The sequence below is a fragment of the Exophiala viscosa genome (assembly GCF_022695815.1).
Source record: "Exophiala viscosa unplaced genomic scaffold EDD37scaffold_10, whole genome shotgun sequence".
Taxonomy (NCBI): domain Eukaryota; kingdom Fungi; phylum Ascomycota; class Eurotiomycetes; order Chaetothyriales; family Herpotrichiellaceae; genus Exophiala; species Exophiala viscosa.
Genome location: NW_026944362.1, coordinates 451,143 through 476,556, shown reverse-complemented (window position 1 = coordinate 476,556; position 25,414 = coordinate 451,143). Strand labels below are relative to the sequence as shown.

Below are 25,414 nucleotides of genomic sequence, written 5' to 3'. Positions count from 1 at the left end.
ACAGTTCTTTGTTCTTCTGTTTCACACAGCCTCACTCCGACTTGGCTGAAGTGCAGGCCACCACTAATCAGTGTTGAAGATGCTCGGCAGGTCGATTGCATGCCAGGTCTCGCCAATCGGACTCGGATCGTGACATACCTGACGGAAAAGTTCTTTCTCCCTTTTTGTCGTGCGAGCACACGACACCACGTCGACCTTTGTTTGACTGGATTCCGGACATGCTTTCTTGTTGTGGCGGATACACTGATTCTGCACGGAATCGCAAGCACGAGGACTAAATATGAAAGTCAGTATGGACTGGCTAAGAGGTCGCCTGAATACACCCTCGGAACACCGTCTCCCTGTTCGAGCAGTCGTATCGTACATCATCGACTATTTGATAATCATGTAAGTGGCCTGAGATGTTCTCTGTCGCACAGTCTGACAATGCGACAGAATTCTAGCCGTCATCTATGGCTTTCTCGACAAGCTCGTCACGCCTTTCGCCCAGCACTTCTCTCTGAACAACATCTACATTCAGTATCCCTACGCCATTCACGAAAGAGTACCCATACAGCTCGCCCTCATCATTTCGGGCCTCTTCCCAGCTGTGGTCATTGCCGTCTACAGCCTCTTCATCGACGGCCTCTTTTCTCATTACCGTGGCACCACCCGCAAGCGGTCCAGATACAGCTTCAGCGATCGACTATGGGAGCTCCACTGTGGCTGGCTAGGCCTCCTCCTGGCCCAAGGAGCCGCCTTCGTCATCACTGGCACTCTCAAGAATCTCTGTGGCAGGCCCCGTCCTGACCTCATTGACCGATGCCAACCAGGACCTGGTTCGGCTGACGGTGTGCCATATGGTCTTGTCACTAAGGCGATATGCACGCAGACAGATGCTGCAATTATGCAGGATGGTAAGCTTCAGGCAGACTCCCATTGCAGGTAGTTTCTGACTACCCCTCAAGGGTTCCGATCCTTTCCCTCCGGCCACTCTTCATCATCATTTGCGGGGCTGTTTTACCTATCGCTATATCTGGCAGCCAAACTACACGTTCTCGACCAAAAGGGCGAGGTTTGGCGCACCTGCATCGTCCTCGTCCCTACCTTGGCCGCCTCGTGCATTGCGATGTCACGTATTATGGACGCCCGCCACCATCCATTTGATGTCCTCTTCGGTTCAGCTCTCGGCATCCTATGCGCGTGGGGATCTTACCGCCAGTACTTCCCACCCGTCAGTCATGTGTGGGAGAAAGGACGGGCATACCCGATGAGGATCTGGGGCACGCCTGTCAGACGACCCGTGCCTGGCAAAGTCCTGATTGACAGTGACACACTTGAGGTTCTGCATGATAGAGTTCCCGCAGATATCAACCAAACATCTAGCTATGAAATGACAGGCAGAAATCTGCAGACTCGCGCGCCCAGGCAGGACTTTCAGTCACACTCTATCACGCCGTCACTTGACATGGATGTGGAAGCAGGCTATCAACTGGGTCAACAACCACCTGGCCCTCTCCAGCATACTGACAATGCATTCCGACAGCAGATGGAGCAGAATCGCCGTACTAGAGCAGGATATGCAGGCTCCAGTCCCGAACCTGAAGCCGGCGGAACTGACGATGAAGATGAATTCGCGTCGAGGAAGCCACTGCAGCCGTCTGGTTTGGGTGGTTGATATCTTAACATGGGAGCTTTTGTTCTACATAGCGGGAAGGGTGTCTATGACAGCGAGCATAGCGTAGTTCTCCACATTGAGTAACCATCTCTTTGTCCCATTGAATCGTAATGGGATTCTGCTCTCATCACCGATTTCTTGTCAATACTCAAGTCACGTGCTTGACCATTTCTACCGTGGAAAATCATCTCTCCTTTTATGACGTCTCTCCATCTCCCTCACAAAATTCAGCATTGCTCCGAGATACGCATCAACCTCATCACCGCCATTCACCAAGTTGTAAATCATGGCGCCAATCCCGGTGACAATTATAACGGGCTTCCTTGGGGCGGGGAAGACAACACTTATACTAAATCTCATTCCTCAATTACCCAAGGATTACAAAGTAAGTCTCTCATCTCCAGACATAACCTAGCCCACCCAACCTGACCAGACTATAGCTCGCCCTGCTCAAGAACGAATTCGGCGATGTAGCCGTTGATTCCCAACTAGCTGGCTCAGCCTCAATATCCGGCGTCCGTGAGCTTCTCAATGGCTGCATCTGCTGCAACTTGGTCGGCCAGCTGAATGATGCTCTCTTCCAACTCCGAGACTCTGTCAGTCCCAGCAGAATCATCATTGAGACTTCGGGCTCTGCTTTTCCCGCCACACTAGCCATGGAGGTCAACCGGGTCGCGCGCGAGCATCCAGGAACCTTCTCTCTGGACGGCGTGATCAGCGTCATCGACGTCGAGAACTGGAAGGGCTACGATGACACGAGCTACACCGCAAAAATGCAAGCCAAGTACACCGACCTGATTGTGTTCAACAAGTGGGAGCTCGTCGATGAACGCAAGTTCGATGAAGCCCTTGACCGTGTAGGCGATCTTGAAGTGCAAGTCGCCTGGGTCAAAAGTGACAAAGGTTGGGTCGATGTCGAACTAGTAATGGGCATTGATGGGGCTATGGTCCGATCACAAGGTCTGCGAGAAGCCATCGAGATCAACGACGAACATACGCACCACCATTCCAATGGCCACGGACATTCACACGAGCGTCATCAAGAAGAAGTCGAAGTCCTCAGTGTCGTCGTGCACAATCAGGACACGTCCAAACCGCCGCAGGGTGTTGTCCTCGACTCGTTCGAAGATTTGCTCCTCTCTGCCCCGAAAGACGAAGTCTATCGCATCAAAGGTCTTGTCTTGTCGTCGAAGCCTCCGCCCGACTCTACTGGCGCTCGAAAGCCAAGCATTGCAGTCGATGCCGAGGGCCAGAGCCTGTACGTTCTAAATTGGGCGTTCGGTCGATGGGCCTATACACCTCTCCCGGGCGAAGCTTTCAAGGCCATGGAGAATGCAAGCGCCAGATTGACATTTATTCTGGCGAGAGGAGAATCCACCAAGTGGATACGGAGGTTGGAGAAGGGCGACACCATTGCTTTAGAGGGAGAGGATGATACGGAAGAGAAGGCCGTCTTGAAGATCTCAAAGATTGGATGAACGGCGTTCAATAAAGCATGCGAAGTATGCAGTCAGTCCGGGCTACAAAAGGGCCCTGATCTCCCCCTTTCCACCATCATCCAACTCAAGGAACCTCACCACCTGGCCAAGATGATCAAACCCCCAAAACCCTTCGACCTGACCACTGGCGTTCTCGCAGTGGAACCACGGCAATCCAAACGCGCCATCCGCGAAAGCCTGCTCGGTCGATGCGACGAGCTGCTTCTTAACATCCGCATCGCCCATCTTGGCGATACACTCGCTCACGACATCTTTGCCCAGCGCTTTCTCCAATATCGGTCCGAAGACCTTGGGGTCGGCAATCTTTGATTCGCTCGGCTCGGTCCAGAGACTTGCATAGAGCGTGTCGAGAGCCAGAGTGAGTTTGTCCGGATATGTGACATGCAGCGCCGTCAGGAAGCGCTGGACGTGTAGTGTTGGGAAGGGGAAGTTGTCAGGCCCCTTTTTGGACATGGGGACATGGAATTGGTGTGCCCAGCGCAGACGCTCAACATGAATCCATTTGTCTTTGTTACGGATTTCGATCGGAGCGCGGTTGTCGCAGGATTTCATAAGTCCGCCGAGAAGGATGGGTTTGTATGTTATCGTGACAGGGCGAAATATGGGATGATGCTATTGAAGAGGCTAGGTCAGGGACAGAGACACCGCCACCAAAGCGGGAAGTGCTAACGGATATTTAGAGGGAGAACCCCCAACGAAAGAGCAATAGAAGGCATGGGTAGAGACGTAAAACGTGTGCGAGGAAGTTGTAACCAAGCAGGTCATGCAGTACGTCGTACTTACCCTCAGCACATAATATGCCAGATAGGCAAAGGGACTGATAACATCGACGTAGAGTGTGATCTTGGGGCCGCCCATTATTTCGACCTTGTGAACCTTGCTCCCGTATCTTACGCTTTTGGCACTGCTGATGTTGCCGCTCGTGCTTGTCTCCACGAGACCAGGCTGGATCTGCTTGATTGATGCAGCGGCGCTCGATCCGATAGGTTGCTTCGGTTTCCAACGCACAACAGCGGCGAGGCTGTGTTAGTCAAGGGGTGAGGGCGAGTTGAGTAATCAGGATCTTTTACTCCAGGTTTCAGGACCCAGATCGCGCCAGTGATCGTGATGGTGATTCGATATCAATTCGGTGTCACTATCATGTCCACTTTCTCCTTGTCGCGATGGCGTGATGCGCGTCTGATCCAACTGGCAGCTGTTCCTCAGGGTCGAGAATCAAGATGGTCGATGCGAATTAGCTCTTCGGCACGATTTCTGCCGGGGTAATGAATTCCAGCCTCTTCGAAGAAACCTAATCGATTTCCACTTCTCACTCCCTGTTCCGATCTGTATGTTTACACGATCTCGAGATTCTCACCGGGTTTTCAACAGGAACAGTATAACTGGAAGAACCTGTATGTGCAAGATCCAAAGACACTCACCTTTGTGGGAGACGTCCAACTCAAAGTCCAGAGCCGAGGTACAAAGTGTCAGCTCACGTGAAGCTCTATCTCGGCGCGGTATCGGGCCCGCCCACTACAGCAATCTTGACGACGGCTCCAGGACTTTGAAATGCGGAGAACACAAAGATCTGGATGCTCAATTATTAATATCGTGGCCACCTGGTCATTCCACGCGACCCTCATGCATGAAAGAACATGTGAGAACAAGCTTTGCCTTACCATGAACTCTCTGGAACGCAAGAATACATTATACCGTGGTGAGGGCTGCCGGACAATCTTCAAGCGACCAGCAAATACCTGGTTGAAGCTTTCCAACCACCCTGTCACTCCACGCATACCCTACTCATGCCGATCTTACGAGGCGTCCACCATGATCCCCGCAGGACTACTGTGGTGGTCATTTCCAGATGCTGGTTTTACGTCCACACAAGATCCCCACACAATTCAAAGGCCATTTGGCAGGCCGGCGGTCTATCACACACGGACTCTAACCACTTTCGGCATGATACCGGTGGTCCTCCAGACTATCCACACCGCTTTCAGTGTAACCTCCGAGGAAGGGTCACTCGTCCAAGTCCAAAATGACAGAAGGACCTCGACATGCCAGTGCCAGGGTACGCGTCATGCAACAGGCCGCTCACAATGCAGGCTTCATCAAGCGCGACTCTTGCTCGGGACCACTTCTTTACGTTGTCCTAGACATTGGCCTTACTGGAAGGCGCATGCTGACAGCCATCTCCGTGGAAAAGGCCGTTCTAGTAAGTTATGTTGTTGACCTTGTTCAACGGCAAATCATCTCCCAGATGCTGAGTCGATCATATCTGGTCATGTCCAAGTTCTAAGACGAAGGGACGTCTATAAAAGCATACTCATTTTGGCTTTTTCTCGGCTTATCTGGGATCAGCAACCCTTGGGATCTTCCATGTGCATGCTGTCATGTCGAGCTGGTCCCCATTGTCGCAGCATCTCGGACCGAGTATTGCTATGTGGCGAACCAATCATGAGGCCACCCTCCGGAAATCTGCCCAGTTCGAGCGATCAATTCAACTAAACGACATAGACTTGCTGTCCATTGACCCGCTGGGTGTGCCGCTATCCCATCAACTATCATAGTACTCCGCACGTACAAGGTACTACCCTCCACGTTTTTAGCCTGTTGCCCGCCTATCGCCCGCAATGTGACCCCAGGCGGATCTCCTCCAGAAAGGGGCCCATGAGCAGTACATAAAGCAGGGCACGGTAGCACTGATCGTCGACTTCTTCACTGTCTTCTTATACCGAAAAGGCTACAGAGAGTTTGTTCTATCAAGAACTTTCTCTCATCGTTGTCCCCCCTACTCCCATTCCCACTGATACGACGGGCAAAATACCAGTCAACATGGCAGAGAAGCCCCTCTCCTCCTCGGAGATCGAGGCACAGCCACAGCCCCAGGTCGAGCATGTCCACAATGGCGGCGAGAAGCTCGACTTCAACAGGGCGGGCGCGATCGATGCAGAGAACGCCGAACACAACATGACTGTGCTAGAGGCTGTCCGAGCCTACCCCGCTGCCAGCTGGTGGGCATTCGTCATGTCGGCCACCATTGTGAGTTCCGGCCCAGCAGTTGCCAGCGCATTCCTCTGACCGCCAAACAGATTATGGAGTCGTACTGTGTCTTTCTGATGGGCAACTTCATAGCCACGGCCAGATTCGCCAAGAATTACGGCGTATATAACGCCGCGCAAGATAAGTGGCTCATCGAGGCTTCCTGGCAGTCAACCTTCCAGTGTGGTGGACCAGTTGGTGCATTCATCGGCGTCTTCCTGGCGGGTCCCATCACCAGCTGGATCGGGTACCGATGGGCAACCATTGGCGGTCTCATTGCCTTGAACGGCTTCATCTTCATCTTTTATTTCGCCAACACCCAGGGAGTTTTTCTGCTGTCCCAAATTCTCGAAGGCATTCCCTGGGGTATTTTCATCGCCAATGCACCCGCCTACTGCAGCGAGATAGTACCGCTAAGATTGAGAGCTCCTGCGACACAGATGTTGCAGATGTTCTGGGCTATCGGGTCGATCATTGTGGGTGGCATCACCTATCACTACCAATCCAAGGACAGCGATGAAGCGTATAGGTTCGTTATGCCTCCCGCAGCTCTGATAGAGAGTCACTGTGCTAACACCATTACCAAGAGTTCCCATTGCCCTGCAGTGGCTGTTTCCGACCCCTCTCGCCATCCTCCTCTTCTTCGCGCCCGAATCCCCCTGGTGGCTGGTGCGCAAGGGCCGTCTCGCCGAGGCCGAGAAGTCGGTTATACGTCTCGGACGCTCGAGCGCGAATGCCAACCCCGCAGACTCGGTCGCGATGATGCGTCGCACGATCGAGCTTGAGAAAACGGAGAAGAAACCCAGTCTCATCGAACTGTGGAAAGGCACCGATCGCTACCGCACGCTCATCGTGTGTGGTGTGTACGCGGCTCAGAACCTGACGGGCAACTTGATCGCCAACCAGGCAGTCTACTTTTTCCAGCGTGAGTTTCCCACACCCCCCTTGCCACCTTTTAACAGACTGACACAAAAGCGTAGAGGCCGGCATGGCCGATAATACCGCATTCGCCCTCGGTCTCATCACTTCCGCCCTCCAGTGGATCATGGTCATGCTCTCTTGGGTCCTTACCACGTACCTCGGCCGACGCACCATCTACGTCTGGGGTTCGTTCATCAATTGCGGGTTTCTGGTCTGCCTCGGTATCGCGGCTTCGGTCGGCGGCGGCCATGCGGCGACTCAGGCGCAGGCGTCACTCGGCCTCATCGTCTCGGTCCTGTTCTGCCTGGGCCCCGCCCCGGCCTCGTGGGTCATCATCGGAGAGACGTCTTCCATCCGTCTCAGGCCATTAACAACCGGTATCGGACGTGGTGCCTACTACGCAATCAACATTCCTTGCATCTTCCTGGCCAGCTACATGCTCAACCCTGACCAGGGAAACCTCGGCGGCAAGTGTGGCTACGTCTGGGCCGGCACTGCTTTTGTCTGCTCGGTCATGGCGTGGATCTGGCTCCCCGAGATGAAGCACCGGTCGTACCGCGAGATCGACATCCTGTTCAAGCGCAGGGTCCAGGCGCGCAAGTGGAAGAAGACCGTCATCGACGTGCAGGACGACGAGTAGATGGAGGCCCTCAAAGGGGGAATTTGAGATGCTGGTGGTAGGACGTGACGTAAGAGCGATACATCGGTGTTGCGAAACGGAACAGATGATGGCAGCAATGACATGACTGGAAAAGTCGGTAACTGTGGAATGAGAAACACCATTATAGCAGCGGTCGAGCTTGCAGGTACACAGCCAACAAGGTCTATGGGCAGCTGGGTCTGGGCCCCTTTCAATGAATGACTGACCTGGGCAAAATTTGTTGATGAGGGGAGATTGTACATAGAGAAAATGGGAGTAGTCTGCAAATGTATCCCCAGCACGAACCAAGACTTGCCTCCCACCCGGTCGAAGGGACTCGATATGCAGTGCCATGAACGCCCGTTCACGGGATCTGCGTGCTTCTTTCGGATGAAGGTAGATGTATTCCTGATGTTGCCAGGGGCCTAAGGTTGAGTACTAGGACCACTGGAGTCTGGACTGCCCGTTATCAATACTATGCTAGGTGCCTCTGCCGATATCAGCGTTACCGGCCAATCCCCTTTCGTGCACGCCTGCTCTCGGTTCATAGCACTGTCATATGAGTGCTCTTGCTCCTTAGTCCAGCTCCCACCACGATACACGAGCTTTTCTCCACCGACTGGCTCAGTCATCCATGCAGATCTTGGTTGCAGCATCGACCGATGTTGGCTGCGTCATTCATCCTCGCTCTCGGTCGACCCGACTCGTCATGTTGGCTCTAAGTAGCTACTAACGGGACTTGTCTTGGATAGGGAAATCAGAGCCCGTGGTTGACTTGTCTGCGTTTCACCATCATGGTCAGCATACTGTATCGTACTGACTACCGTGGTGGAGACACCATGTCCACGAGGTATCAGAAGACTCACACTTGCTCCGGATGAAGTCACTGATCTGCTCGTCCTTCATTTGTTCAGCGGCCGACTCGTTGTTTTGAGGACCTTGACCAAGGAACTTCTCTTGAACGTAGTCGATGCCTGTATTCAGTCTTTTGTCAGCACAAAATCATCTCATCGTATGAAGTTGTGGAAGTCACCTTTGTCAAGCATGTCCTCATTCTTCTCACTTGTTGGTCCACCGCCAGCGGCAGCGTTGAGCTTGTTGCCTAAGCCGCCGAGAAAGTTGCCGCCGCCACCACCACCACCAGAAGTGCCTTGACCAGTCTGCTGTGCAGTGCGTCCGTTGTTGTCCATGCTGCCGCCAAAAGTGCCTTGGCCGGTCTGCTGGGGATATTGTCCATTGTCCGTGCCGCCTAGGACGTTACCACCGCCCGAGGAGGTAGTCTGACCGCCGTGCTGTGGGTTCTGTTGGTTGTTGTTGCCGCCGGCGAAGCTGTTGATGGCACCTCGAAGTTGATCCATGATTGGTGAGCTGTCAGTGTGTCAATGATGAGATAGAAGTCTGCTGAAGTACGTGAGTACGAAGGAATTGAGAAAGGATGCAGGAAAGGAGAAATGAAATAGAGTCACGAATGTAAGAACGATTCACGATGGGCTAAGTGACAGCCTGAGTTGCACTAGACGAGTGACACGATGACTGTGGTGAGGTGTACGTGAATGATGAGACTGAGTTTGACACAATGCAGCCAAGTCGCTTGGCTGTAACATATGGAGTGGATTGTGAGACTTGGTCACTTGGTTAACAAGCGTTCATCTGAGGGTGGAAGTGATACAAAATACCACAGGAAGGAGCATTGGGTCAAAGCACGCAAGCACGAGGGGGGCATTAAATATCAACAATGAAGTAGTCAGAGGTCTTGTTCAGCTGGAAGGTGTCGAGGGTGTCTTTCTGTCAGTAGATATTGTGACTTCCATTGCCTCAGGAGATCTTGCGGTGCTTTCCTGGCAGCTGAAGCGAAAGCCCTAGTTTTCTGCATCCCATCGTGCCGATAGTTGGTCAGTCTTACTCGCCCTCGCTATCCTTACTGACACTCTCCTCACTACCTCTCCTCTCAGCCTCGTCGCTTTCCTCCTGATCAATCTCCTTCTCCCAATCATCCACCACCGGTTCCTGCGCTTTCTTTCGCAGCTGCTGCTCGTTTTCCTGCTTCTTTCTCTTGGCTTCCGCCAGTCGACTACCTAGTACGGTATATACCGGTCGTTGTCCAACGGGCTTGACGTGGGGTACTTGCATAGGCGCCGACTTCTTTGCCGCGACTTGCGACCATCCATTCGTAAGTGCATTTGTAGGCTTCCCCTGTTGCGCAACAATGCTAGGCTCAAGACCAATGGTATCAAATTGACAGAGCACGGTCGATGCTGCTAGATTGTGCTTGGAGATTTCGCCGGCAACACTGGGTTGCAAACTCGTGAGTAAGGTGACTAACTGTTCCGGTGTTTCCCAAGGCATCGCCGGCAGCAACGCAACCCCTTCGTCATTGGGCAGGAAGGAAATGTCAAACTCGGTAGTCGGTGCTGCCTTCTTCACCAAAGGTCGCAGCTCATCTTCGGTCAGTGCAAACTTCGGCTTAGTGAGCAGGAGTCCGTTGTATTCATGTTTGACTTCGTCTGCTTTGCGTTCTGGTGTCGCCTGGACGGGAGCAGCGACATTTAGTTGAGCCCGCTTGATTCTGAAGGCTTGTGCTAACGTCTTCATAGGTGCAGCAACAAACTTTGGTGTTTTGAAAACAAGCACATGTCGATGCGGTTCCGGATCCAGGCTTTCTCCATCGAACCCAAAGTCTTCTGTCAGGCTATGTATGAATGCTCGTTGACGACTTTTCATGGGCTTGAATCGATACCTCTTTTGAGTGTCATCCGCCGCAAACAGCCTAAGCTCTTCCTCCTGCTTATGGGCCCAGGCCACGTCTTCGAGATACATCTTGAGAGTAGTTGTCGAGTACGGGACGTGATCGTCGGTGTGGTCGTCCGAGATATGCAGAGCAAGTGCGAGATTCCTGTTCCTTTCCAACCTCGCACATTCATCATCGCACTTGAGCGAGTTCTGTCGACCCGCATGTTCTGGCACACTAGCTCGAGCATTGCATCTCACCTCTTCCTTCTTTCGTTGACAGTCACACGTGATCATGACCTTGAATGGACATGGTTTCTCTTCCTTGCAAGCAGATGGAGCATGGCATGGCTGTTCACAAGGATGCCCACAACTCTTCTTTGCCTTGCCACACTCTTGTTGACAGTGTAGATGAGCATCCTCACATTCTCCCAGTCTGTGACAAGTCTTGCGGCAGGTGTGTGAGCCACATTTTAGAGTCTTCCCACATACCAATCCGCAAAGCACATCAGCCCGCCAGCAGGGTTGATTCTTCAAGGTCTTTTTGCCGCAAAGACACTCTTTCTCAGTCAAGAATGGACACTTCGGGCATTCTTCGTCATCCAGATGACAACTATGTGCCACCTGAGGATGACCGCAATCCTTGCTTCGATTGCATGGAAAGTTGCATGGTGGTGGCCGTGTCCCGCACGGCAGAGGCGCCTGCAGTACAGTCCTACCACATGCACAAGAGATGTCGTCAAATATGGCCTCTTTGCAGCTGCCACATGGTCCTCGATGACATAGATCCGGGCAACGGTGGTTGCCACATTTGAGGGTGCGTCCACAGGGACGCGTGCAAATATGCTCTGCCTCAATATTCTCATCAAATATCCTGAGAGCTGTTCCGACTGGTTTCAGCTTCCGTTTGGTAGCTTGACGCTCGGCTGCCTTCTTTTCTCCGGTACAGCATTTTTGGCCACACTCGTGGCGGCCACAGCTCAGATTTGCTTTGCAGATGCGGGCACACTGCGGAGGATCCTGTGATGCTTCGTTACAGATGACATCGAATGAGTTGCGACCGCATCGACATGTGGTGGAAATCTCCAGCATGCAAGGCTCGCATTCTCCGAGATGACAGGTTTGCCTGCATTCGTGTCCGCATGGCAACACTCGTCCACATTGCTTCTGGCAGGTTGGGATAGGGTCGGTACACGCCTTCCGGGGCTCAATATCTAAATCGGCAAGAGCGGTCTTTCCACAAGGACAACACTTGACCACGTCCACGGATTGTGGGCAATGCGGTATTGTAGCATCTTGAGGATGGCAAGGTTTCTCACAGCGGTGGATGCCGCAGTCCATTGATCTCTCGCACATCTGACCACAGTCGAAGCATCCAGTCCAATCCGAGCTCTCTTTCTCTTCGTCCCTGTCGTTGCATTGAATCATCTTCTCCACCTTGCCGCAATAGCAACGGGCATCTATCTCCACGGTACAAGCACCACAAAGACCTTCATGACAAGGTCTTTGACATGTATGCTCCCCGCAAGGCATCATATCCCCACAGATAGAGCCACAGCTCCAGCCTATCTCATAGTTCGTCTCAATGCAACGTCGTCTCGTTTCTTGTTTGCCACAAAAGCAGCTCTGGGATGGTCCCATTGCTGAGCAGGGCGGACACGGTCCAGCATGACATAGCAAATCGCAGGGATGTGGACATGGTTTGGGGACGGTTCGTTCGCGACCGCAGGTTTGCCCGCATGAATGTGGCGGTAGACCGGTAATTGACTTGGGATCCAACTCTTTCTCGCACCAGCAGGTATATGCAGATGGGGTCGTGTCTTTGGGCAAGTTGCAGCCCGGACACCTCCACTGCTTTCCTACTGCTGGACCGTCCTCCTCCTGACCTGCGGGACGATGTACCGCTGAACCTTCGTTTTTGGACCACCTCTTTATGCACCCAATATGAAACAATGTCCAGCAGGTTCGACATGACCAGACCTGGGATTGTCGAGTGATCTCGCTCGTGCAGATAGCACACTCGTAAACGCCATTGGATACGTCCTCATGAATGCGAGTGGCGATGTCGGGCGCTGTAGACCTGGACAGAGAGCCTCTCCTGGGTTGAGATTGCGGTGGATGGTGGGGAGGCGGTTTTCGACCTTGTCGTGGCGGTTTCGGGGGTCTCGCTTGAGAGGTAATAGAAGACGCAGGTGATACAGACGCAGGCACAAACACTGGAGCCTCAGCTTGGAGTTGTGTGAGTTGTCCGCCAAACGGCCTAGACCCAGCATTTCGGACTGGTGGCGTCGAGAGTTGACTGTTCGGTGGCTGTGCTCTTGAATGGTTTCCTCTTCTTCTATGTCTTTGTCCTCTATTGCTCGGACCAGGGGTCTGAGACACTGTAGTAGCCTCCATGGTATTACTGTCTCCTCGATACAGGCTTTGGGCAGTCGAACGCAATGTGGCGGAGGCAGGATGTGAAGTAGGGGCCGAGATAACGAGGCGAACTAAATCTAAGACGGTAGAGTCAAGGAAAATGGAGGGCTTCAAAAAAACAGCCCTCTGAACGTTATAAGCAAATGCAGAGTGAAAGGTGACCGCTGAAAGAGAGATTGAATGAGGAAGCGTTTAATAGTTTTCTGAGAGTAATACAATGTAAAGGTAGGTGATCAGTCATTGAACTTCGCTGTGGCGCTGCGACTTTCTGAAAGTTTCCCGAAATTCCACATCGGCGCGTCATTGCCGCAAACGACCCGATGGCTTTTTGAGTCACTACCGCAAGGCTGACCAATTCTCCTTGTCGAATAGGGCAATCTAGACTCTCAGCTTTCCGCAAGAATGGCTTGGAGTCTGCATATGCACCATTGGTGACTCTTGATTCATCACTAGGTAACATATACGTCTTGGAGCCACCAACACAGTTGGTGGATATTGCCTGTAGACAAAGCCCCAAGACAGCCCCATTGTCTTCACAACGTCAAGTCGCAAGACTCCCCTTCGCTCAACGCCATGACGCCCAGAATGGTCGATGCAACTCGTACATATCGCGTACCTTGGATCATTCTCCGCCATGGTCTATTGAGTCTGTGTACCATAGCCCCGAATCTGATCCGCAAATGCCCAGCTCTGGTTTTCAAGCTTCTCGTCCTCCTTCAATGCGACACCGTCTTTGGTAATCACCGCAATGCTGTATTTGTCCATACTCCTTGCATCTCGGTAGAACAGAACCTTCATGCACGCCTTGACAGCTTCGACAGCCTCCTCTTGCGTTACATTCTTCACACTCGCTTCGTCCTCCGGCATCAATTTTCGCAGCAGCGGCTGGGCTAAATGCGCGCCAAAACCGGTGGCCAAGGTCGGGCTTGAGAAGGTCGTGCCCAACAGGTCGACGCTTGCCAGGAAAGGCTTCTCATCCTCGTCCAGACCAGCCACGAGCATCATATTCCACAATGGATTGAAGTCGCTTCTCCGCTTATACATGACTTTGGACATATATGTGTGTAAATTCCGCGCATTGAGGGTATGTCCTTCTGAAGAGAGATAGTTCTCGCGAATGTCTAGAGACTGGAGTAACCGGTCGAGATATTGCATGTCTGACACATCGCCGCCGAACCCGATTACTGTGTTGGGAGGAAATGTTCTTAGACGCTTCACGTCCGTAAATCGTGCCAGAGATCCGTAAGAAGCTACACGAAGGTGTCAGTCACCTGTATTCGAAGGAAGAGATGAGTAGCATACCCAGGTTGTCTGCGGCAATGACAACACCATCCTTGAACTTGACACCTAGCACTGACGTTCCAGTGACTGCGGGGGATTGGGTGTGAGTCTTGGGCATCGAGGTCTGGAGGTAGGAGGAATCGTAAGGACCGTAGACATCATCTCGAGGCTGTCCAGCGTTAGCCGTGGCCGCAAGGATGAGGGAGGAGACTCACCCTGCCCCAAGCTTGAGGGTAGTGATTCATGTTGCAGGATCTGGAAACTTCAAGGAATGGTAGACCGAGGAATATCAGCGCCGGCTTTTTCACTTCGTGGGTGTGCAGAAGGCGAGGTTGTGGTGTTGAAGACTTGTACCTAGATGGGAAGCGACACAATCGGTCAAGTGCTGCCGCGTCAAGAGGTGCAGCCTGTCACGTGCCATCACTTATGTAATCGGACGAGGCTGAAAGGTGAAGCGTGGAGGCTTTTCGGCGGTCAATCTTCCAACGTCAACATGTCCACGTGCGATGTCGACTGCGTCGCCTTACTGATATTATGGCTATGAATCCAGTCATCAACATCTCTAGGTATGCAACGCCACGGCCACACCGTCTAGACGATGTTGTTTCGGGCGTTTGAGAGGGGTTGCGGATAGCGATCCAAATGCTACCATCAAATGCCTGCTTGGCGGATCAGCCCCTTGACGACATTTCGTCTGTCACCGGTGCGAATTTTGTAGAGACACTAAGACAATTGAGTCGCAGTCATAAGTCGCATACCACTATCAACGTCAACCGCAACGGCGGCCATCTCCATTGAGCCCCACAAAGCTACCTAGGTACACATTATCAGTTGGCTCGATGAGGAAACCAAGATAAGCCTTCGTTGAGGACTTTGGGCTACTTCTCGTAAAAGCATGCCATTGGCTTCTATGGTAACGTACGTCCATCGAATCATTACTTTGCTGTGTTAGTGGCTTCTGATTTCGACGCTGCATTAACCTGGCCAACGTTGTCTTATAGGTAAGGTCAAGCCTTCTTATCGTACAGGTATTGTGCCCATTTCTTCTCAGCTTGGTTCTCAGCTTTGTTGCCACTGTTTCACACCTAATCCTTCCACGTTGCTTTCATTCAAAACTTCTTCCAAGATGGTCAAAGCACCGTGGCAGGACGTAGCACAAATTGCTCAGGATCTACGGGCCAAGTCCATTGCGGACATTAAACCTGCCATTCCAGATGTACCTAGCCATGCTGAAATACCGTTGAATACGACATCTATCCCGAGAAAGTTGCTGGGAGAGGCCGAGCTCAATATCACCGAAAGCCCTCCAGAGGAGCTGTTGCGATCGCTAGCTTCAGGACAGCTGAGTAGCGTCGAAGTCGTTACAGCATTTCTTCGAAGGGCAGGTATCGCTCAAACGTTGGTATGCTCAAGCTCCGATGACCAACGCCGACATTAGCGAAGCACTGACATAGTATGCTGCTTAGGCGAACTGCGTCACGGAAGTTCTACCCAAAGCCGCCATTGAGCGAGCGACATATCTCGATGAGTATCTCAAAACCAATAAGAAACCGATAGGGCCTCTCCATGGCCTTCCTATCAGTGTCAAGGAGCATATTGGAATGAAGGGCCTTGGTCTCAACGGTGGTTTCGTCAGCTGGTGGGACCACGTTGGTAAAGAAGATGCCCACATCATCCAACTTCTTCAAAATGCTGGATGCGTGCTCTATGTCCGAACCACACAGCCGCAGTGTCTGATGCATCTCGAAACCGCAAACAATCTCTACGGCGTGACTGTCAACCCTTATAATCGCAACTTGACCTCCGGGGGTAGTTCTGGCGGAGAAGGAGTCCTGATCGCTCTGAAAGGCAGTTGCTTGGGTATTGGCACTGATATCGGAGGGAGCATCCGCGCGCCGTCCGCCAACAACGGTATCTGGGGCTTCAAACCGACTTCTTACCGTCTGCCCATGGGTGGCATGACGGCGCCCATGGCGGGATCAGAGCAGATTGTTGCAGTCGTCGGTCCAATGAGCGCCAGCTTTGAAGGCTGCCACGTCTTCATGAAGACTCTGATTGATCAAAAGCCTTGGCTGACGGACCCAGCACTCCTCCCTATGCCTTGGACATACCCGCCCAAGGAAAGCTACCTCACCAAACCGGACGGGAAGAAGAAACTGAAAATTGGCATCATCTGGAGCGATGGTGTGGTGAAACCACATCCGCCTGTAATTCGAGCCATCCAGGACTTGACCGCAAAGCTCAAATCGATACCAGAGGTCGAACTGGTCGATTGGAAACCTTACAAACACGATCTGGCATGGGATGTCATTTCAGCATTGTACTTCTGCGACGGAGCAAAGCAGGAGAAAGAGGCACTTGCGTCAAGCGGAGAGCCTTGGCTGCCCTTAACCGAGTTCATCATCAAGGAGCAACCACAGGTGCCGGACAGGGAATTCACCATTTCCGAAGTGTGGCAACGAACAGTCAAGCGCGACGAGTATCGCAAGGAATACGCGAAGGCGTGGAACGAGACAGCGCAGGACGGCTATCCTGTCGATGTCATCCTTTGTCCCGTTGGACCCGGTGCGGCTCCGCCTCTGAATCAGTCTAGGTACTGGGGTTACACTGCACAGTGGAACCTGCTTGATTATCCGGCCATGATCTTTCCAGTGACGCAGGTCGACCCCAAGAAGGATCCCGTGGAGACAGGCTATCAGCCACTGAACGCGAAGGACGAGTTCAACTACAAGTTGTATGAGCCGGAGAAGTATGTTGATGCGCCGGTGTCGCTCCAGCTTGTGGGCAGGAGATATGACGATGAGAAGGTGTTTGAGGCTATGGAGTTCATCCAGAAGTCGGTTGGCCATTTGCCATTGGAGTCATTCAAGTAGAACCGAGCTCGGAGAATATCAAAACTTCCAATATCAGCTTCAGCTCGAGATCTTGGTTCTCTTTATATGAAAATCTGGGCATGAACGCCCGATCGAGCCAGCATGACTTCTCCCAAAAGAAGGTAGACGAGACCCCTGTCGTAAATGCCTGTAGGTGACCCGTGGCCCAGGCACGGTTGGTACTTTTGGCCTTTGACTTATCGCGATAAGAAACACCCACCCCCACAATTCACTGCCTCCCCCGCAGCAGGACCTGTTCGTGCAAAAAGTTTCAATGTCCAGCACGTGGCCCAGCTCTTCCTACAACTCGCTACGACCACTCAAACCACTTCTACCTTCCTTTCTACAATCGCACGCCGGCAACTCGTCCTCCATACCCAAAGCACAACGCAAGGGCAGCCCATCAGACAGAATGGGTGCTTCAACGGTCCGCATCCTCATCATCAATCCCAATACCTCTCACCACATGACCGAGGCGCTGAAACCAGTCATCGAAAGCCTGGATCTCCCGTCCACCATCAAATCCACGTTCTTCACCTCCCCTTCCCCGGGCATCCCGAGCATAAACTCCCCCGAAGATGCCGCTCAATCCGCGGAAAACTGTCTGTCGAAACTCATCCCACTTCTTAAAGATCACGACGCCTTCCTAGTAGCATGCTACAGTCAGCACCCTTTAGTCCCGCAGTTGAAAAAAGAATGTGCCAAACTCGCTGCCTCCAACGCCGAGAGGAAGTTCGTTACCGGCATATTCGAAGCGAGCGTAACGACGAGTCTGGCTCTCGTTCCAGACGATGCCGGGTTCGGAATCGTATCGACGGGCAAGATATGGGAGGAGGCGCTGCAGACTGCGGTGGATGAGTTTCTTGGAACTAGCAAGTCGACCAGGTTCTACGGGTGCGAGACCACGGGGCTGAATGCGAGTGAGTTGCACGATTTGCCGGCCGAAGAAGTGCGTGTGAAGATGATGGATGCTACGAAACGACTTCTCAGACGGGGTATGACACGGCCAGGGGCCAAGGATTCGAAGGTGAAGGCTATTTGTCTGGGTTGCGCGGGTATGGTGGGACTAGACTCTGCGGTGCGGAGTGCTTGTATAGAAGAGCTTGGAGATCAGGCGGGTAAGCAGGTGCATATCGTTGATGGGGTCAGGGCTGGGGTTGGGAGCTTGTACGGGCTTTGGAAGGCTATGGGTGGATATTACTGATGACGTGCGAACAACAACACAGCAAAGAGTCGGGATACGCGATTCACACTGTTGGAGACAACCTCTTACATCGTCAACCGCCAAAAAGCAGCAACAAGTTTGGACGAGACGACGCAAAATGTACGGTTAGCCGATTAGGCGACCAACCTTGGCAAGAGAGGGAGGTCAACGGCCTTGAAGAACAACAAATCATCATTTTAAGCTAATGACAGCTGAGTCTGACGTTGCAATCTTGATGGAAGCCTTGATGATGTCGGCACCCTTTTCGGCCACAGCGTACGTGGTAGCCATGATGTTTCCGCTGATATGTCCAGGGAAGATCGAAGCATCGACGACGCGCAAGCCCTGTACGCCCTTGACCCTCAACTCATTGTCCACGACTTCACCAAGCGCACATGTCCCAATCAAATGGTACTGCGTGCTGATATGGTTCTTGACATATTCGACGCGCTCTTCCTCCTTATCCAGACTGGCATCTGGGGGTGGCAATTCGCGCTCGTCCAAAGATTTGGCAAGAGTAGGGTGTCTAGCGACGCGGTCCATCCAGGCCATGCCAGCGGCAAGGACCTTCGCGTCGACTTCGTTACGGAAATAGCCTGGGTCGATCTCCGGTGGTGCCAGGGGGTCAGAGGACTTGACGTGTACGGTACCACGGGATAAGGGGTGCTCGAGGCACATCAGCAGGGAGATTTGCTGTCTGCCCTCAGGCGGCGCCGAGAAGAATTGCGTTTGGTCGGAGCCTTTGGCGACGTCAAGCCGGCAGCCAATGCAGAAAGTTTGGAGATTTGCGAACTGAGGGTCGCTTAATTGATCGACGATGACCTAGATTCGCCGAGTTTTAGTGTCTTGTCCGAATTGACTGTTGGAATTATTGTACTCACCTTTTCTTGGGCCTTTTCAAAGTCTGTCTTTGCTAGAGATTTCTGCTTGATCTCCTTGATTGTGGTCTCCAATTCTTCCGGCGCCACGAGCGATGCGTATGAGACGAAGCCCATCATCATGCCGGGAGAGGCGTAAGGGCCCTTTGCTGTCTGCTCGTAGACATCTTGTTGCATCTTCATAAATTCTTCTCCATGAAGGGCATCAAGTGATGTGATACCTGGCTTCAGATAGTATAGTAGCCCTCCTAGAACATGGTCCTGGAAATTTGCTCCGACGCCCTTGTTCTCGACTACGCACTCGACCCCTGCGGCTCTCAGGACAACGGGATCTCCGATGCCGGACAGCTCGAGAAGCTGCGGACTTTGAATAACGCCAGCACATAATATCACTTCGCGAGTAGCATGCACGGTGTGCTTCTGACCATTGTGGACAAACTCGACTCCTTTGGCAGTGGTGCCGTCGAGTAAAATCCGCGTAGCTTGTGCTTCGGTCAGGACTTTGAGGTTGGGCCTATGAAGAATGGGTCGTAAATAGCCTGTAGCGGCATAAGATCGTTTACCTGGATCGTCGGTCCGATTCACAGCTCCCAGGCTAGAGTAAAAGCCCATGTGGTCGCCACTCCATGCATCATGAATGGTCTTTGAAGTGCCGGTCACAGCGTGCGCTGCTTCAACAAAGTCCACCTCGAAAGGCGAGTACCAGTCATTGAAGCTGGTGTGAATAGGACCTTTGTTGCCGTGGAACTTGTCGCCGCCTGCGGCAGGCATGAACTGAGGATCATCGTGTACAGGGGACTTGTCAAGAGTCTGGTGTTTGACGAAGTATGGAGCTAAACCTTCCCAACCCCAGCCTGGATTGCCCATGGACTCCCAGCCGTCTAGGTCACCACGACTTCCTCTCACATACATGAGGTAGTTGATTGCACTGCTTCCTCCGAGGACTTTGCCACGTGGCATTGAGTAAATCTTGTTGCCGGCATTTGGCTGTGGGATGCTAGTCATGCACCAGTCGTACTCCTCTCTGCCAATCTATGGATGGTTAAGTCTAGGTCAGTAGCTAGCTCAAACAGACTGATATGCGAGAAGACCAAGGACGTGACAAGTCTTAGACAGTCTGATCATTCTCTGACAGTCTCTTGTTTGCATTCAGAAGGTCGTCACTTACCAAGGTCGGATAAAGTGCTGGAGTTGAAACCTTTGGATCATCCATTCGATTCTGTCCAGCTTCCAGAACAGCCACTGTAATGGTCGGATCTTCTGTCAAGCGGGCGGCAATACACAGGCCTGCTGTTCCAGCACCAACTATGACGAAATCGTAAGTCTGAGAAACGAGCTCCTCGATGGTGCAAAGAGCATTGTGGGAAGTGCCATTCGCATGGCCATTGGTTCCGTTGGTAGTGGACATTTTGGGTGTCCCTGAATGCAGTAGTAACACTCGAAGCAAGGAGCAACAATAAGGGAAACGACAATATAGCCAACCAAGAGAACATCATCAACTCATTACCAACAGCGGCATGCTATACAAGTGCAGCACGGCCAGCCTCAGCTCGTCCCCCGCATTATGAATATCAAATTCCCGAGGGTGCCTTTTTGCGGGGTGGCTGCCAATCGGGTTGCTGTGCTTGAAGACCATCATAGCCTATAAGACCGACTAGAAGAGGAGAAGCAGCAGAGGGGGAGGTTAGCATTTCGGGATCATGGAGCGTGCCTCATTTATCACTGTCGGGGTAGTGCGTGTTAGGCACAAGATGAAGGAAACTGGTCGGTAGAGACTGGGTCATCGATGGAATGTCCAGTATCTCCATGAACCCAGGAAGCTGATGACTCTTGCGAAAGGACGTTCAGCACAGGATCAAGATGCGAGTTATTCATTGTTATGTCTCAGGTGATATGAACAGCAGTCGATGAAGTTGAATCTTGGGGCCAAAAATAGCCAACGCGTTGTCGGTTGAAAATGGCGTAGTTGACCGGCAACGATAGCGGGAAGCCATGTCAGCGCCATTGCAGTGGCTGAAGGGAAAGGGTCACTAAGCTTTGCCTCATGGGGATGCCCGTTCCGGGTGCATTATTGGCCTCTTCCAATTCCATGCCTTCTGAGTCTCTTTTTTCCCGAACAAATTCCATCGACAACGAAGACAGGTCGCATTGAAAATCTCAATTCTCATCTTCTTTTCATCCTCCATGTCTGGTCAACCAATCCCTCGCTTACCCTACCTTGATGCCGTCGAATGACATGGCGACATTGACACCTGGACGCACCGTGCATACCTCAGCTTATGACGGATCAGAGCGGACCGCAGCTCTGGGTGTCTCAGTCCGAATCCATCGCTTCCTTCTTGCCCAGGCGATTGAAGTGTTTTGTGGTCCCCTATGTCTCGAACTTTTGACGGACAGAGTCTCCGTACCGAATCCCTTGGGATTTTGATGCCCCAATAATGAGGTATGTCCACACCTACAGCCGCAAAGCGTTGCATGTGCATTTTCTGTTGGATATGTCGTCTTCCGCATATCGTGTCATACTGTGTTCGGTCTACCAAAAACAGCACCGCTTCCTTTTGACGTTTCATCACTTGCCCTGCATGGCGTTCTGTTGTCGTATCCACATGCTGTAACGCGGCGCGTCGTCGTCTATACAACCCACCACGCAATCTGAGAATCCGCACAATTGTAGATATATCTTGGCCCTTCTCCAGATGCTGCGCTGATCGCTCCCCGATCTCGACTTCTTTCTCCCAACATCCCACGCGGCCACTCCACGATAACCTTCGACAACGTCAGACAACAACAACCACCATCCCTCCATCTCCAGACAATCCACAATCTATAATATTTCAGGTACACCCACACTGCATACTTCTTGTGTGTGTCCGGGTCGGAATCTCCGGCTTCTGTCATCAGGATTCGTTGCCTACTTGTTCATCATATTCTAAGACCCTGCAACAAACTTCGTCAGCCGCCACTGCACGACCCCCAAAAAATTCTACATCAACATCGAGCAATATATTTGAGACGAAGGCTCCCTAGGATTTTTTTCTCCCGAACAATTCCCAAAGTCTCCATCCAGCGTGTCTCTGGCAGACATGTACAACTCACAATCATCAAATCGGTTCTATGCCAACTACGACCAAGGTGTGCAAAATTCTTCCGATCGGTCTTATAAACCATCAAAGCCCTCCCCACTATCATCGGCATCTTCCTCTCGGACCACCTCCACAGTCTCAGTCTCCCTCCAGCCCACGGAAGACATCGCAGAATGGGCACATGGAATACACCTGATACAAAACCGAAAGTACGAATGGTGTCAATCATGCCATTCTAAACCCTCGACGATACACATCCCTTCACAGAAAGTTTTGCAACAGCACATGATGAAGAATGGGCCCGGGCATGCGTATCAATGAAGACGACTTGTCTTGTGTTTTGGATGGAAATTTTCAGCGAGGCGTTGGCGGATTTCTGAGCGAAACTTCTTTGTTGTATCTTGACGACCTCATGATTGACGAACTTTTGTGTACAATATAGTGGGGTATAATGGCATGTTACTCCAGACCGGCAACGAGATAGAACTGGGATATAACTCTCAATGCCCGTTTGTGGCTCTCGTTTGCCCTGCCTTGAGCTTTTCGATCTGTTCACGAAACATGCTCTCGTATTCTTCTTGCCTAAATACCTGCATATTGTCAGCGAACTCCATCCATCACAGTCCGAGCATGAATCTTGATACCTTTGTCGCCTCAAGAGCACTAGGCTCACCCACTTCTGGATCGGCACCATTTTCCAGAAGAACCTTGATCACTTCGGCTTCATTCTTGAAGACCACACCGGCCAAGGGTGACTGGCCCCTGTCGTTCAGGCTGTTGGGGTCGGCCCCGTGCTTCAGCAGCAAGGAGACGAGTGGCGCATGGCCGTGGTAGGAGGCCAGCATTAACTTGAAAGATGCTGTGGTTAGATGAGACCGTAACAGCAAACCTACCTATCACTTACCAAGGTGTCGCCTTTGTCGTTGGTCAAGTTCGCCGGTAAGCCACGAGGCAGAGCTTGTTCAAACATGTCCATCTGGCCTTGTCTGGCCGCATCGAAGAATCTTGATGCTAATGCAATGGCCTCTGGGGGCAACTGATCGACGGACTGGGGAGCGCCGTTGGCTCCCATTGGAGGTGCAGAGTCCATATGTCGAGGTTACGGCGATGGATGGGGACAGGATACTTGTAGATGCCGGTAATCACAAACTAGGGATATTATATCGTCGTGAGATCAAAATGCCGCTACCTCCGGAAATGCATGTCACCTGTAGAAGAAGAGAGACAAAGAGCCAATGACGTCGACGACTGCTTCGCTAGGATGATACGGAGAATGTAAAAGTTGCTGACATTCTACGAGTATGCCTGTAGTAAGCTCGCGGTTTGCATCACTCATCGCAGCAAAGAGTCAGCAATAGGATTCTTCTCTTTTGCTGGAGGGCCCTCCTGATTATCCTTTTAATTATCAGCTCGAGGTACAAGGGGATTGTGAAGGCGACGAAAGGAAAGCGTTCAGTGACGCCTTCCACGTGACCCGAAGCCGTGGACGAGGCTGAGAATCTGGACTTTAGTTCAGCCGTCTCCCAATCAGGACGCGGCAGGTCAATTGCGTGATCGTTGCTCCCATGGTGTGATTGGGAATCTTCAACCAGATGGAGCTTTCTAGCAGACCAGCACAGCAAAAAGAGCTGTGAGAATTGTTTGGACCCCTCCATGGCCCGCTGATGCAATCATGCTCCACGCCATGCTATTCGCAGGCCTCGAGGAAATTTACCCTGGTGCAGGGCTCCAGTCCCCGAGCCGACGAGAAAAAGATTTGTCGCCGCCGCTTGCGCCAGACTGCTACAAACATACGAAATCGAGCCATACTTATATCTACCTCGCTGCCCCTCTCTGTGACCTGATACCACTCTCGTCCTCATTGCTCTAACAGAATCCTACCTGCTATCCCGTCGCAGTACCAAAGCACCTTTCCATAACCGAACGACATATAACACATTCACAATGGCATCCTCCGACCGTCCTGAGCCGTACGTTCTACACTCTCTGCCTTGTGGCAAGCGAACAAGCTTTCCAGCATAATCATTACTGACACGAGCCATGCTGCAGTCTCCGTCTCGGTTCAATCGCGCCCAACTTCAAGGCCGAAACCACCAAAGGCTCCATTGACTTTCATGAGTTCATCGGCGATAACTGGGTCGTCCTTTTCTGTAAGAGCATCGCAATTATGAGAGAGACATGAGGCTGACCATATCCTGCAGCGCATCCCGAAGACTTTACCCCAGGTTCGTGCTCGAAGCCTCCCCTCACCCACCTGTTCCAGAAAGAGCAAGTCGAAGGCGACATTGGAGAGAACACACGAGATGAGATGGATGCGCAGTGATTTTTCAGATGCTGACCACTACTAGTGTGCACCACTGAACTAGGAGCTTTCGCCAAGTTGGAGCCTGAGTTCACAAAGAGAGGCGTCAAGTTGATCGGTCTGTCCGCCAACACCATCGACAGCCACGGCGACTGGATCAAGGACATCAACGAGATCAGCAACACCAGCTTGAACTTCCCCATCATCGGAGACAAGCAGAGACAGGTCGCTTTGTCATATGACATGCTGGATCGTCAAGATGCGACCAACGTGGACTCGAAGGGCATTGCTTTCACTATCCGATCCGTCTTCATTATTGACCCCAAGAAGACCATCCGAACCATCCTCTCCTACCCTGCTTCGACCGGTCGCAACACCGCTGAGGTGCTCCGAATCGTCGACTCTCTGCAGACTGGCGACAAGCACAAGGTCACCACCCCGATCAACTGGGTGCCAGGTGATGATGTGATTGTTCACCCATCCGTCAAGACCGAGCAGGCCAAGGAGATTTATCCCGACTTGAAGATCATCCGACCATACCTGCGGATTACTCCTCTGCCCAAGGAGAAGACCAGCGCTGCTGTCTAAATGTCGAATGTGAGAATTGACCTTCACTCAGCGATTGTGAACTGGATCTCCTGACATATGGGTATCTGGCAAGCACGAGCAAGAATATCATGTAGACGAATCAAGGTGTTGCAGGTCAAAAATAATACATCTTGTCCAGTATATGGGCGCATATGCGGCGCTTCTTGTAGAGACATTTGCACGTGCTCCGATTTTGTCAATATGTCAATCTGGCATCGCGACACTTTTTGTATTCGCAATGCATAAGCCACTGAAGACCCTCATGCATTCACCACCAGCATCGACCATGCTCTGACATGTCAATGCGCTAGGTCTC

General features: G+C 52.1%; 13 protein-coding genes across 13 annotated transcripts; 7 read left to right on the top strand and 6 right to left on the bottom strand.

Annotated features, from left to right (window-relative positions):
• Positions 1-292: 292 nt before the first annotated feature.
• On the top strand, positions 293-1,657 carry EDD37DRAFT_568489 (PAP2 domain protein; the record flags this gene model as incomplete). Its single annotated transcript, XM_062814190.1, has 3 exons — positions 293-387; positions 436-896; positions 948-1,657. 3 exons carry the CDS (start codon positions 293-295, stop codon positions 1,655-1,657), a joined length of 1,266 nt encoding a protein of 421 aa, XP_062667304.1.
• Positions 1,658-1,856: 199 nt separating this feature from the next.
• On the top strand, positions 1,857-3,156 carry EDD37DRAFT_114889 (cobalamin biosynthesis protein CobW). The gene is made up of 2 exons (XM_062809267.1): positions 1,857-2,042; positions 2,098-3,156. Exons 1-2 carry the CDS (start codon positions 1,944-1,946, stop codon positions 3,133-3,135), a joined length of 1,137 nt encoding a protein of 378 aa, XP_062667303.1. The 5' UTR covers positions 1,857-1,943; the 3' UTR covers positions 3,136-3,156.
• On the bottom strand, positions 3,157-4,250 carry EDD37DRAFT_114799 (putative 2-hydroxychromene-2-carboxylate isomerase). The gene is made up of 2 exons (XM_062809264.1): positions 3,940-4,250; positions 3,157-3,768 (listed from the first exon to the last, which is right to left on the bottom strand). The coding sequence occupies exons 1-2, from the start codon at positions 4,012-4,014 to the stop codon at positions 3,178-3,180; spliced, it is 666 nt and encodes a 221-aa protein (XP_062667302.1). The 5' UTR covers positions 4,015-4,250; the 3' UTR covers positions 3,157-3,177.
• On the top strand, positions 4,242-5,454 carry EDD37DRAFT_115038 (uncharacterized protein). Its single transcript, XM_062809268.1, has one exon. The coding sequence runs from the start codon at positions 4,708-4,710 to the stop codon at positions 5,371-5,373; it is 666 nt and encodes a 221-aa protein (XP_062667301.1). The 5' UTR covers positions 4,242-4,707; the 3' UTR covers positions 5,374-5,454.
• A 390-nt stretch (positions 5,455-5,844) lies between these two features.
• Positions 5,845-7,983, top strand: EDD37DRAFT_115040 (MFS transporter). The gene is made up of 4 exons (XM_062809269.1): positions 5,845-6,183; positions 6,234-6,712; positions 6,771-7,108; positions 7,164-7,983. Exons 1-4 carry the CDS (start codon positions 5,977-5,979, stop codon positions 7,742-7,744), a joined length of 1,605 nt encoding a protein of 534 aa, XP_062667300.1. The 5' UTR covers positions 5,845-5,976; the 3' UTR covers positions 7,745-7,983.
• A 302-nt stretch (positions 7,984-8,285) lies between these two features.
• On the bottom strand, positions 8,286-9,445 carry EDD37DRAFT_114830 (uncharacterized protein). Its single transcript, XM_062809266.1, has 4 exons — positions 9,163-9,445; positions 8,778-9,112; positions 8,611-8,718; positions 8,286-8,523 (listed from the first exon to the last, which is right to left on the bottom strand). Exons 2-4 carry the CDS (start codon positions 9,100-9,102, stop codon positions 8,474-8,476), a joined length of 483 nt encoding a protein of 160 aa, XP_062667299.1. The 5' UTR covers positions 9,103-9,112; positions 9,163-9,445; the 3' UTR covers positions 8,286-8,473.
• Position 9,446: 1 nt separating this feature from the next.
• Positions 9,447-13,198, bottom strand: EDD37DRAFT_115045 (uncharacterized protein). The gene has a single exon (XM_062809270.1). It carries the CDS (start codon positions 12,866-12,868, stop codon positions 9,644-9,646), a length of 3,225 nt encoding a protein of 1,074 aa, XP_062667298.1. The 5' UTR covers positions 12,869-13,198; the 3' UTR covers positions 9,447-9,643.
• Positions 13,109-14,614, bottom strand: EDD37DRAFT_638044 (20S proteasome subunit beta 7). Its single transcript, XM_062817075.1, has 3 exons — positions 14,386-14,614; positions 14,192-14,339; positions 13,109-14,139 (listed from the first exon to the last, which is right to left on the bottom strand). Exons 1-3 carry the CDS (start codon positions 14,413-14,415, stop codon positions 13,529-13,531), a joined length of 789 nt encoding a protein of 262 aa, XP_062667297.1. The 5' UTR covers positions 14,416-14,614; the 3' UTR covers positions 13,109-13,528.
• Positions 14,615-15,123: 509 nt separating this feature from the next.
• Positions 15,124-17,050, top strand: EDD37DRAFT_115605 (amidase). Its single transcript, XM_062809273.1, has 2 exons — positions 15,124-15,572; positions 15,637-17,050. The coding sequence occupies exons 1-2, from the start codon at positions 15,297-15,299 to the stop codon at positions 17,041-17,043; spliced, it is 1,683 nt and encodes a 560-aa protein (XP_062667296.1). The 5' UTR covers positions 15,124-15,296; the 3' UTR covers positions 17,044-17,050.
• A 257-nt stretch (positions 17,051-17,307) lies between these two features.
• EDD37DRAFT_114758 (Asp/Glu/Hydantoin racemase-domain-containing protein) lies at positions 17,308-18,349 on the top strand. The gene has a single exon (XM_062809263.1). The coding sequence runs from the start codon at positions 17,318-17,320 to the stop codon at positions 18,245-18,247; it is 930 nt and encodes a 309-aa protein (XP_062667295.1). The 5' UTR covers positions 17,308-17,317; the 3' UTR covers positions 18,248-18,349.
• On the bottom strand, positions 18,344-20,967 carry EDD37DRAFT_114587 (aryl-alcohol dehydrogenase). Its single transcript, XM_062809260.1, has 3 exons — positions 20,294-20,967; positions 19,129-20,157; positions 18,344-19,069 (listed from the first exon to the last, which is right to left on the bottom strand). The coding sequence occupies exons 1-3, from the start codon at positions 20,531-20,533 to the stop codon at positions 18,440-18,442; spliced, it is 1,899 nt and encodes a 632-aa protein (XP_062667294.1). The 5' UTR covers positions 20,534-20,967; the 3' UTR covers positions 18,344-18,439.
• A 1,605-nt stretch (positions 20,968-22,572) lies between these two features.
• On the bottom strand, positions 22,573-23,446 carry EDD37DRAFT_114632 (ankyrin repeat-containing domain protein). The gene is made up of 4 exons (XM_062809262.1): positions 23,417-23,446; positions 23,113-23,357; positions 22,853-23,056; positions 22,573-22,798 (listed from the first exon to the last, which is right to left on the bottom strand). The coding sequence occupies exons 2-4, from the start codon at positions 23,296-23,298 to the stop codon at positions 22,709-22,711; spliced, it is 480 nt and encodes a 159-aa protein (XP_062667293.1). The 5' UTR covers positions 23,299-23,357; positions 23,417-23,446; the 3' UTR covers positions 22,573-22,708.
• Positions 23,447-24,008: 562 nt separating this feature from the next.
• Positions 24,009-25,261, top strand: EDD37DRAFT_114526 (peroxidase). Its single transcript, XM_062809257.1, has 5 exons — positions 24,009-24,178; positions 24,258-24,358; positions 24,410-24,433; positions 24,557-25,107; positions 25,172-25,261. The coding sequence occupies exons 1-4, from the start codon at positions 24,153-24,155 to the stop codon at positions 25,096-25,098; spliced, it is 693 nt and encodes a 230-aa protein (XP_062667292.1). The 5' UTR covers positions 24,009-24,152; the 3' UTR covers positions 25,099-25,107; positions 25,172-25,261.
• The last annotated feature ends 153 nt before the right edge of the window (positions 25,262-25,414 follow it).

Coding starts and splice junctions, on each gene's coding strand:
- EDD37DRAFT_114889 (XM_062809267.1), top strand. CDS start 1,944: ATGGCGCCAATCCCGGTGACAATTATAACGGGCTTCCTTGGGGCGGGG. Junction 2,043..2,097: donor AATTACCCAAGGATTACAAA/GTAAGTCTCTCA, acceptor ACCAGACTATAG/CTCGCCCTGCTCAAGAACGA.
- EDD37DRAFT_114799 (XM_062809264.1), bottom strand. CDS start 4,014: ATGGGCGGCCCCAAGATCACACTCTACGTCGATGTTATCAGTCCCTTT. Junction 3,769..3,939: donor TGGCATATTATGTGCTGAGG/GTAAGTACGACG, acceptor CCTCTTCAATAG/CATCATCCCATATTTCGCCC.
- EDD37DRAFT_115038 (XM_062809268.1), top strand. CDS start 4,708: ATGCGGAGAACACAAAGATCTGGATGCTCAATTATTAATATCGTGGCC.
- EDD37DRAFT_115040 (XM_062809269.1), top strand. CDS start 5,977: ATGGCAGAGAAGCCCCTCTCCTCCTCGGAGATCGAGGCACAGCCACAG. Junction 6,184..6,233: donor TCGTCATGTCGGCCACCATT/GTGAGTTCCGGC, acceptor ACCGCCAAACAG/ATTATGGAGTCGTACTGTGT. Junction 6,713..6,770: donor GACAGCGATGAAGCGTATAG/GTTCGTTATGCC, acceptor ACCATTACCAAG/AGTTCCCATTGCCCTGCAGT.
- EDD37DRAFT_114830 (XM_062809266.1), bottom strand. CDS start 9,102: ATGGATCAACTTCGAGGTGCCATCAACAGCTTCGCCGGCGGCAACAAC. Junction 8,719..8,777: donor TGAGGACATGCTTGACAAAG/GTGACTTCCACA, acceptor GACTGAATACAG/GCATCGACTACGTTCAAGAG. Junction 8,524..8,610: donor TGACTTCATCCGGAGCAAGT/GTGAGTCTTCTG, acceptor GGTGAAACGCAG/ACAAGTCAACCACGGGCTCT.
- EDD37DRAFT_115045 (XM_062809270.1), bottom strand. CDS start 12,868: ATGGAGGCTACTACAGTGTCTCAGACCCCTGGTCCGAGCAATAGAGGA.
- EDD37DRAFT_638044 (XM_062817075.1), bottom strand. CDS start 14,415: ATGAATCACTACCCTCAAGCTTGGGGCAGG. Junction 14,340..14,385: donor ACCCTCAAGCTTGGGGCAGG/GTGAGTCTCCTC, acceptor AACGCTGGACAG/CCTCGAGATGATGTCTACGG. Junction 14,140..14,191: donor CATTGCCGCAGACAACCTGG/GTATGCTACTCA, acceptor ACCTTCGTGTAG/CTTCTTACGGATCTCTGGCA.
- EDD37DRAFT_115605 (XM_062809273.1), top strand. CDS start 15,297: ATGGTCAAAGCACCGTGGCAGGACGTAGCACAAATTGCTCAGGATCTA. Junction 15,573..15,636: donor CAGGTATCGCTCAAACGTTG/GTATGCTCAAGC, acceptor TATGCTGCTTAG/GCGAACTGCGTCACGGAAGT.
- EDD37DRAFT_114758 (XM_062809263.1), top strand. CDS start 17,318: ATGTCCAGCACGTGGCCCAGCTCTTCCTACAACTCGCTACGACCACTC.
- EDD37DRAFT_114587 (XM_062809260.1), bottom strand. CDS start 20,533: ATGTCCACTACCAACGGAACCAATGGCCATGCGAATGGCACTTCCCAC. Junction 20,158..20,293: donor CAGCACTTTATCCGACCTTG/GTAAGTGACGAC, acceptor AACCATCCATAG/ATTGGCAGAGAGGAGTACGA. Junction 19,070..19,128: donor TTGAAAAGGCCCAAGAAAAG/GTGAGTACAATA, acceptor CGGCGAATCTAG/GTCATCGTCGATCAATTAAG.
- EDD37DRAFT_114632 (XM_062809262.1), bottom strand. CDS start 23,298: ATGGACTCTGCACCTCCAATGGGAGCCAACGGCGCTCCCCAGTCCGTC. Junction 23,057..23,112: donor ACGACAAAGGCGACACCTTG/GTAAGTGATAGG, acceptor GCATCTTTCAAG/TTAATGCTGGCCTCCTACCA. Junction 22,799..22,852: donor GTGCTCTTGAGGCGACAAAG/GTATCAAGATTC, acceptor GACAATATGCAG/GTATTTAGGCAAGAAGAATA.
- EDD37DRAFT_114526 (XM_062809257.1), top strand. CDS start 24,153: ATGGCATCCTCCGACCGTCCTGAGCC. Junction 24,179..24,257: donor TCCTCCGACCGTCCTGAGCC/GTACGTTCTACA, acceptor GCCATGCTGCAG/TCTCCGTCTCGGTTCAATCG. Junction 24,434..24,556: donor TCCCGAAGACTTTACCCCAG/GTTCGTGCTCGA, acceptor GACCACTACTAG/TGTGCACCACTGAACTAGGA.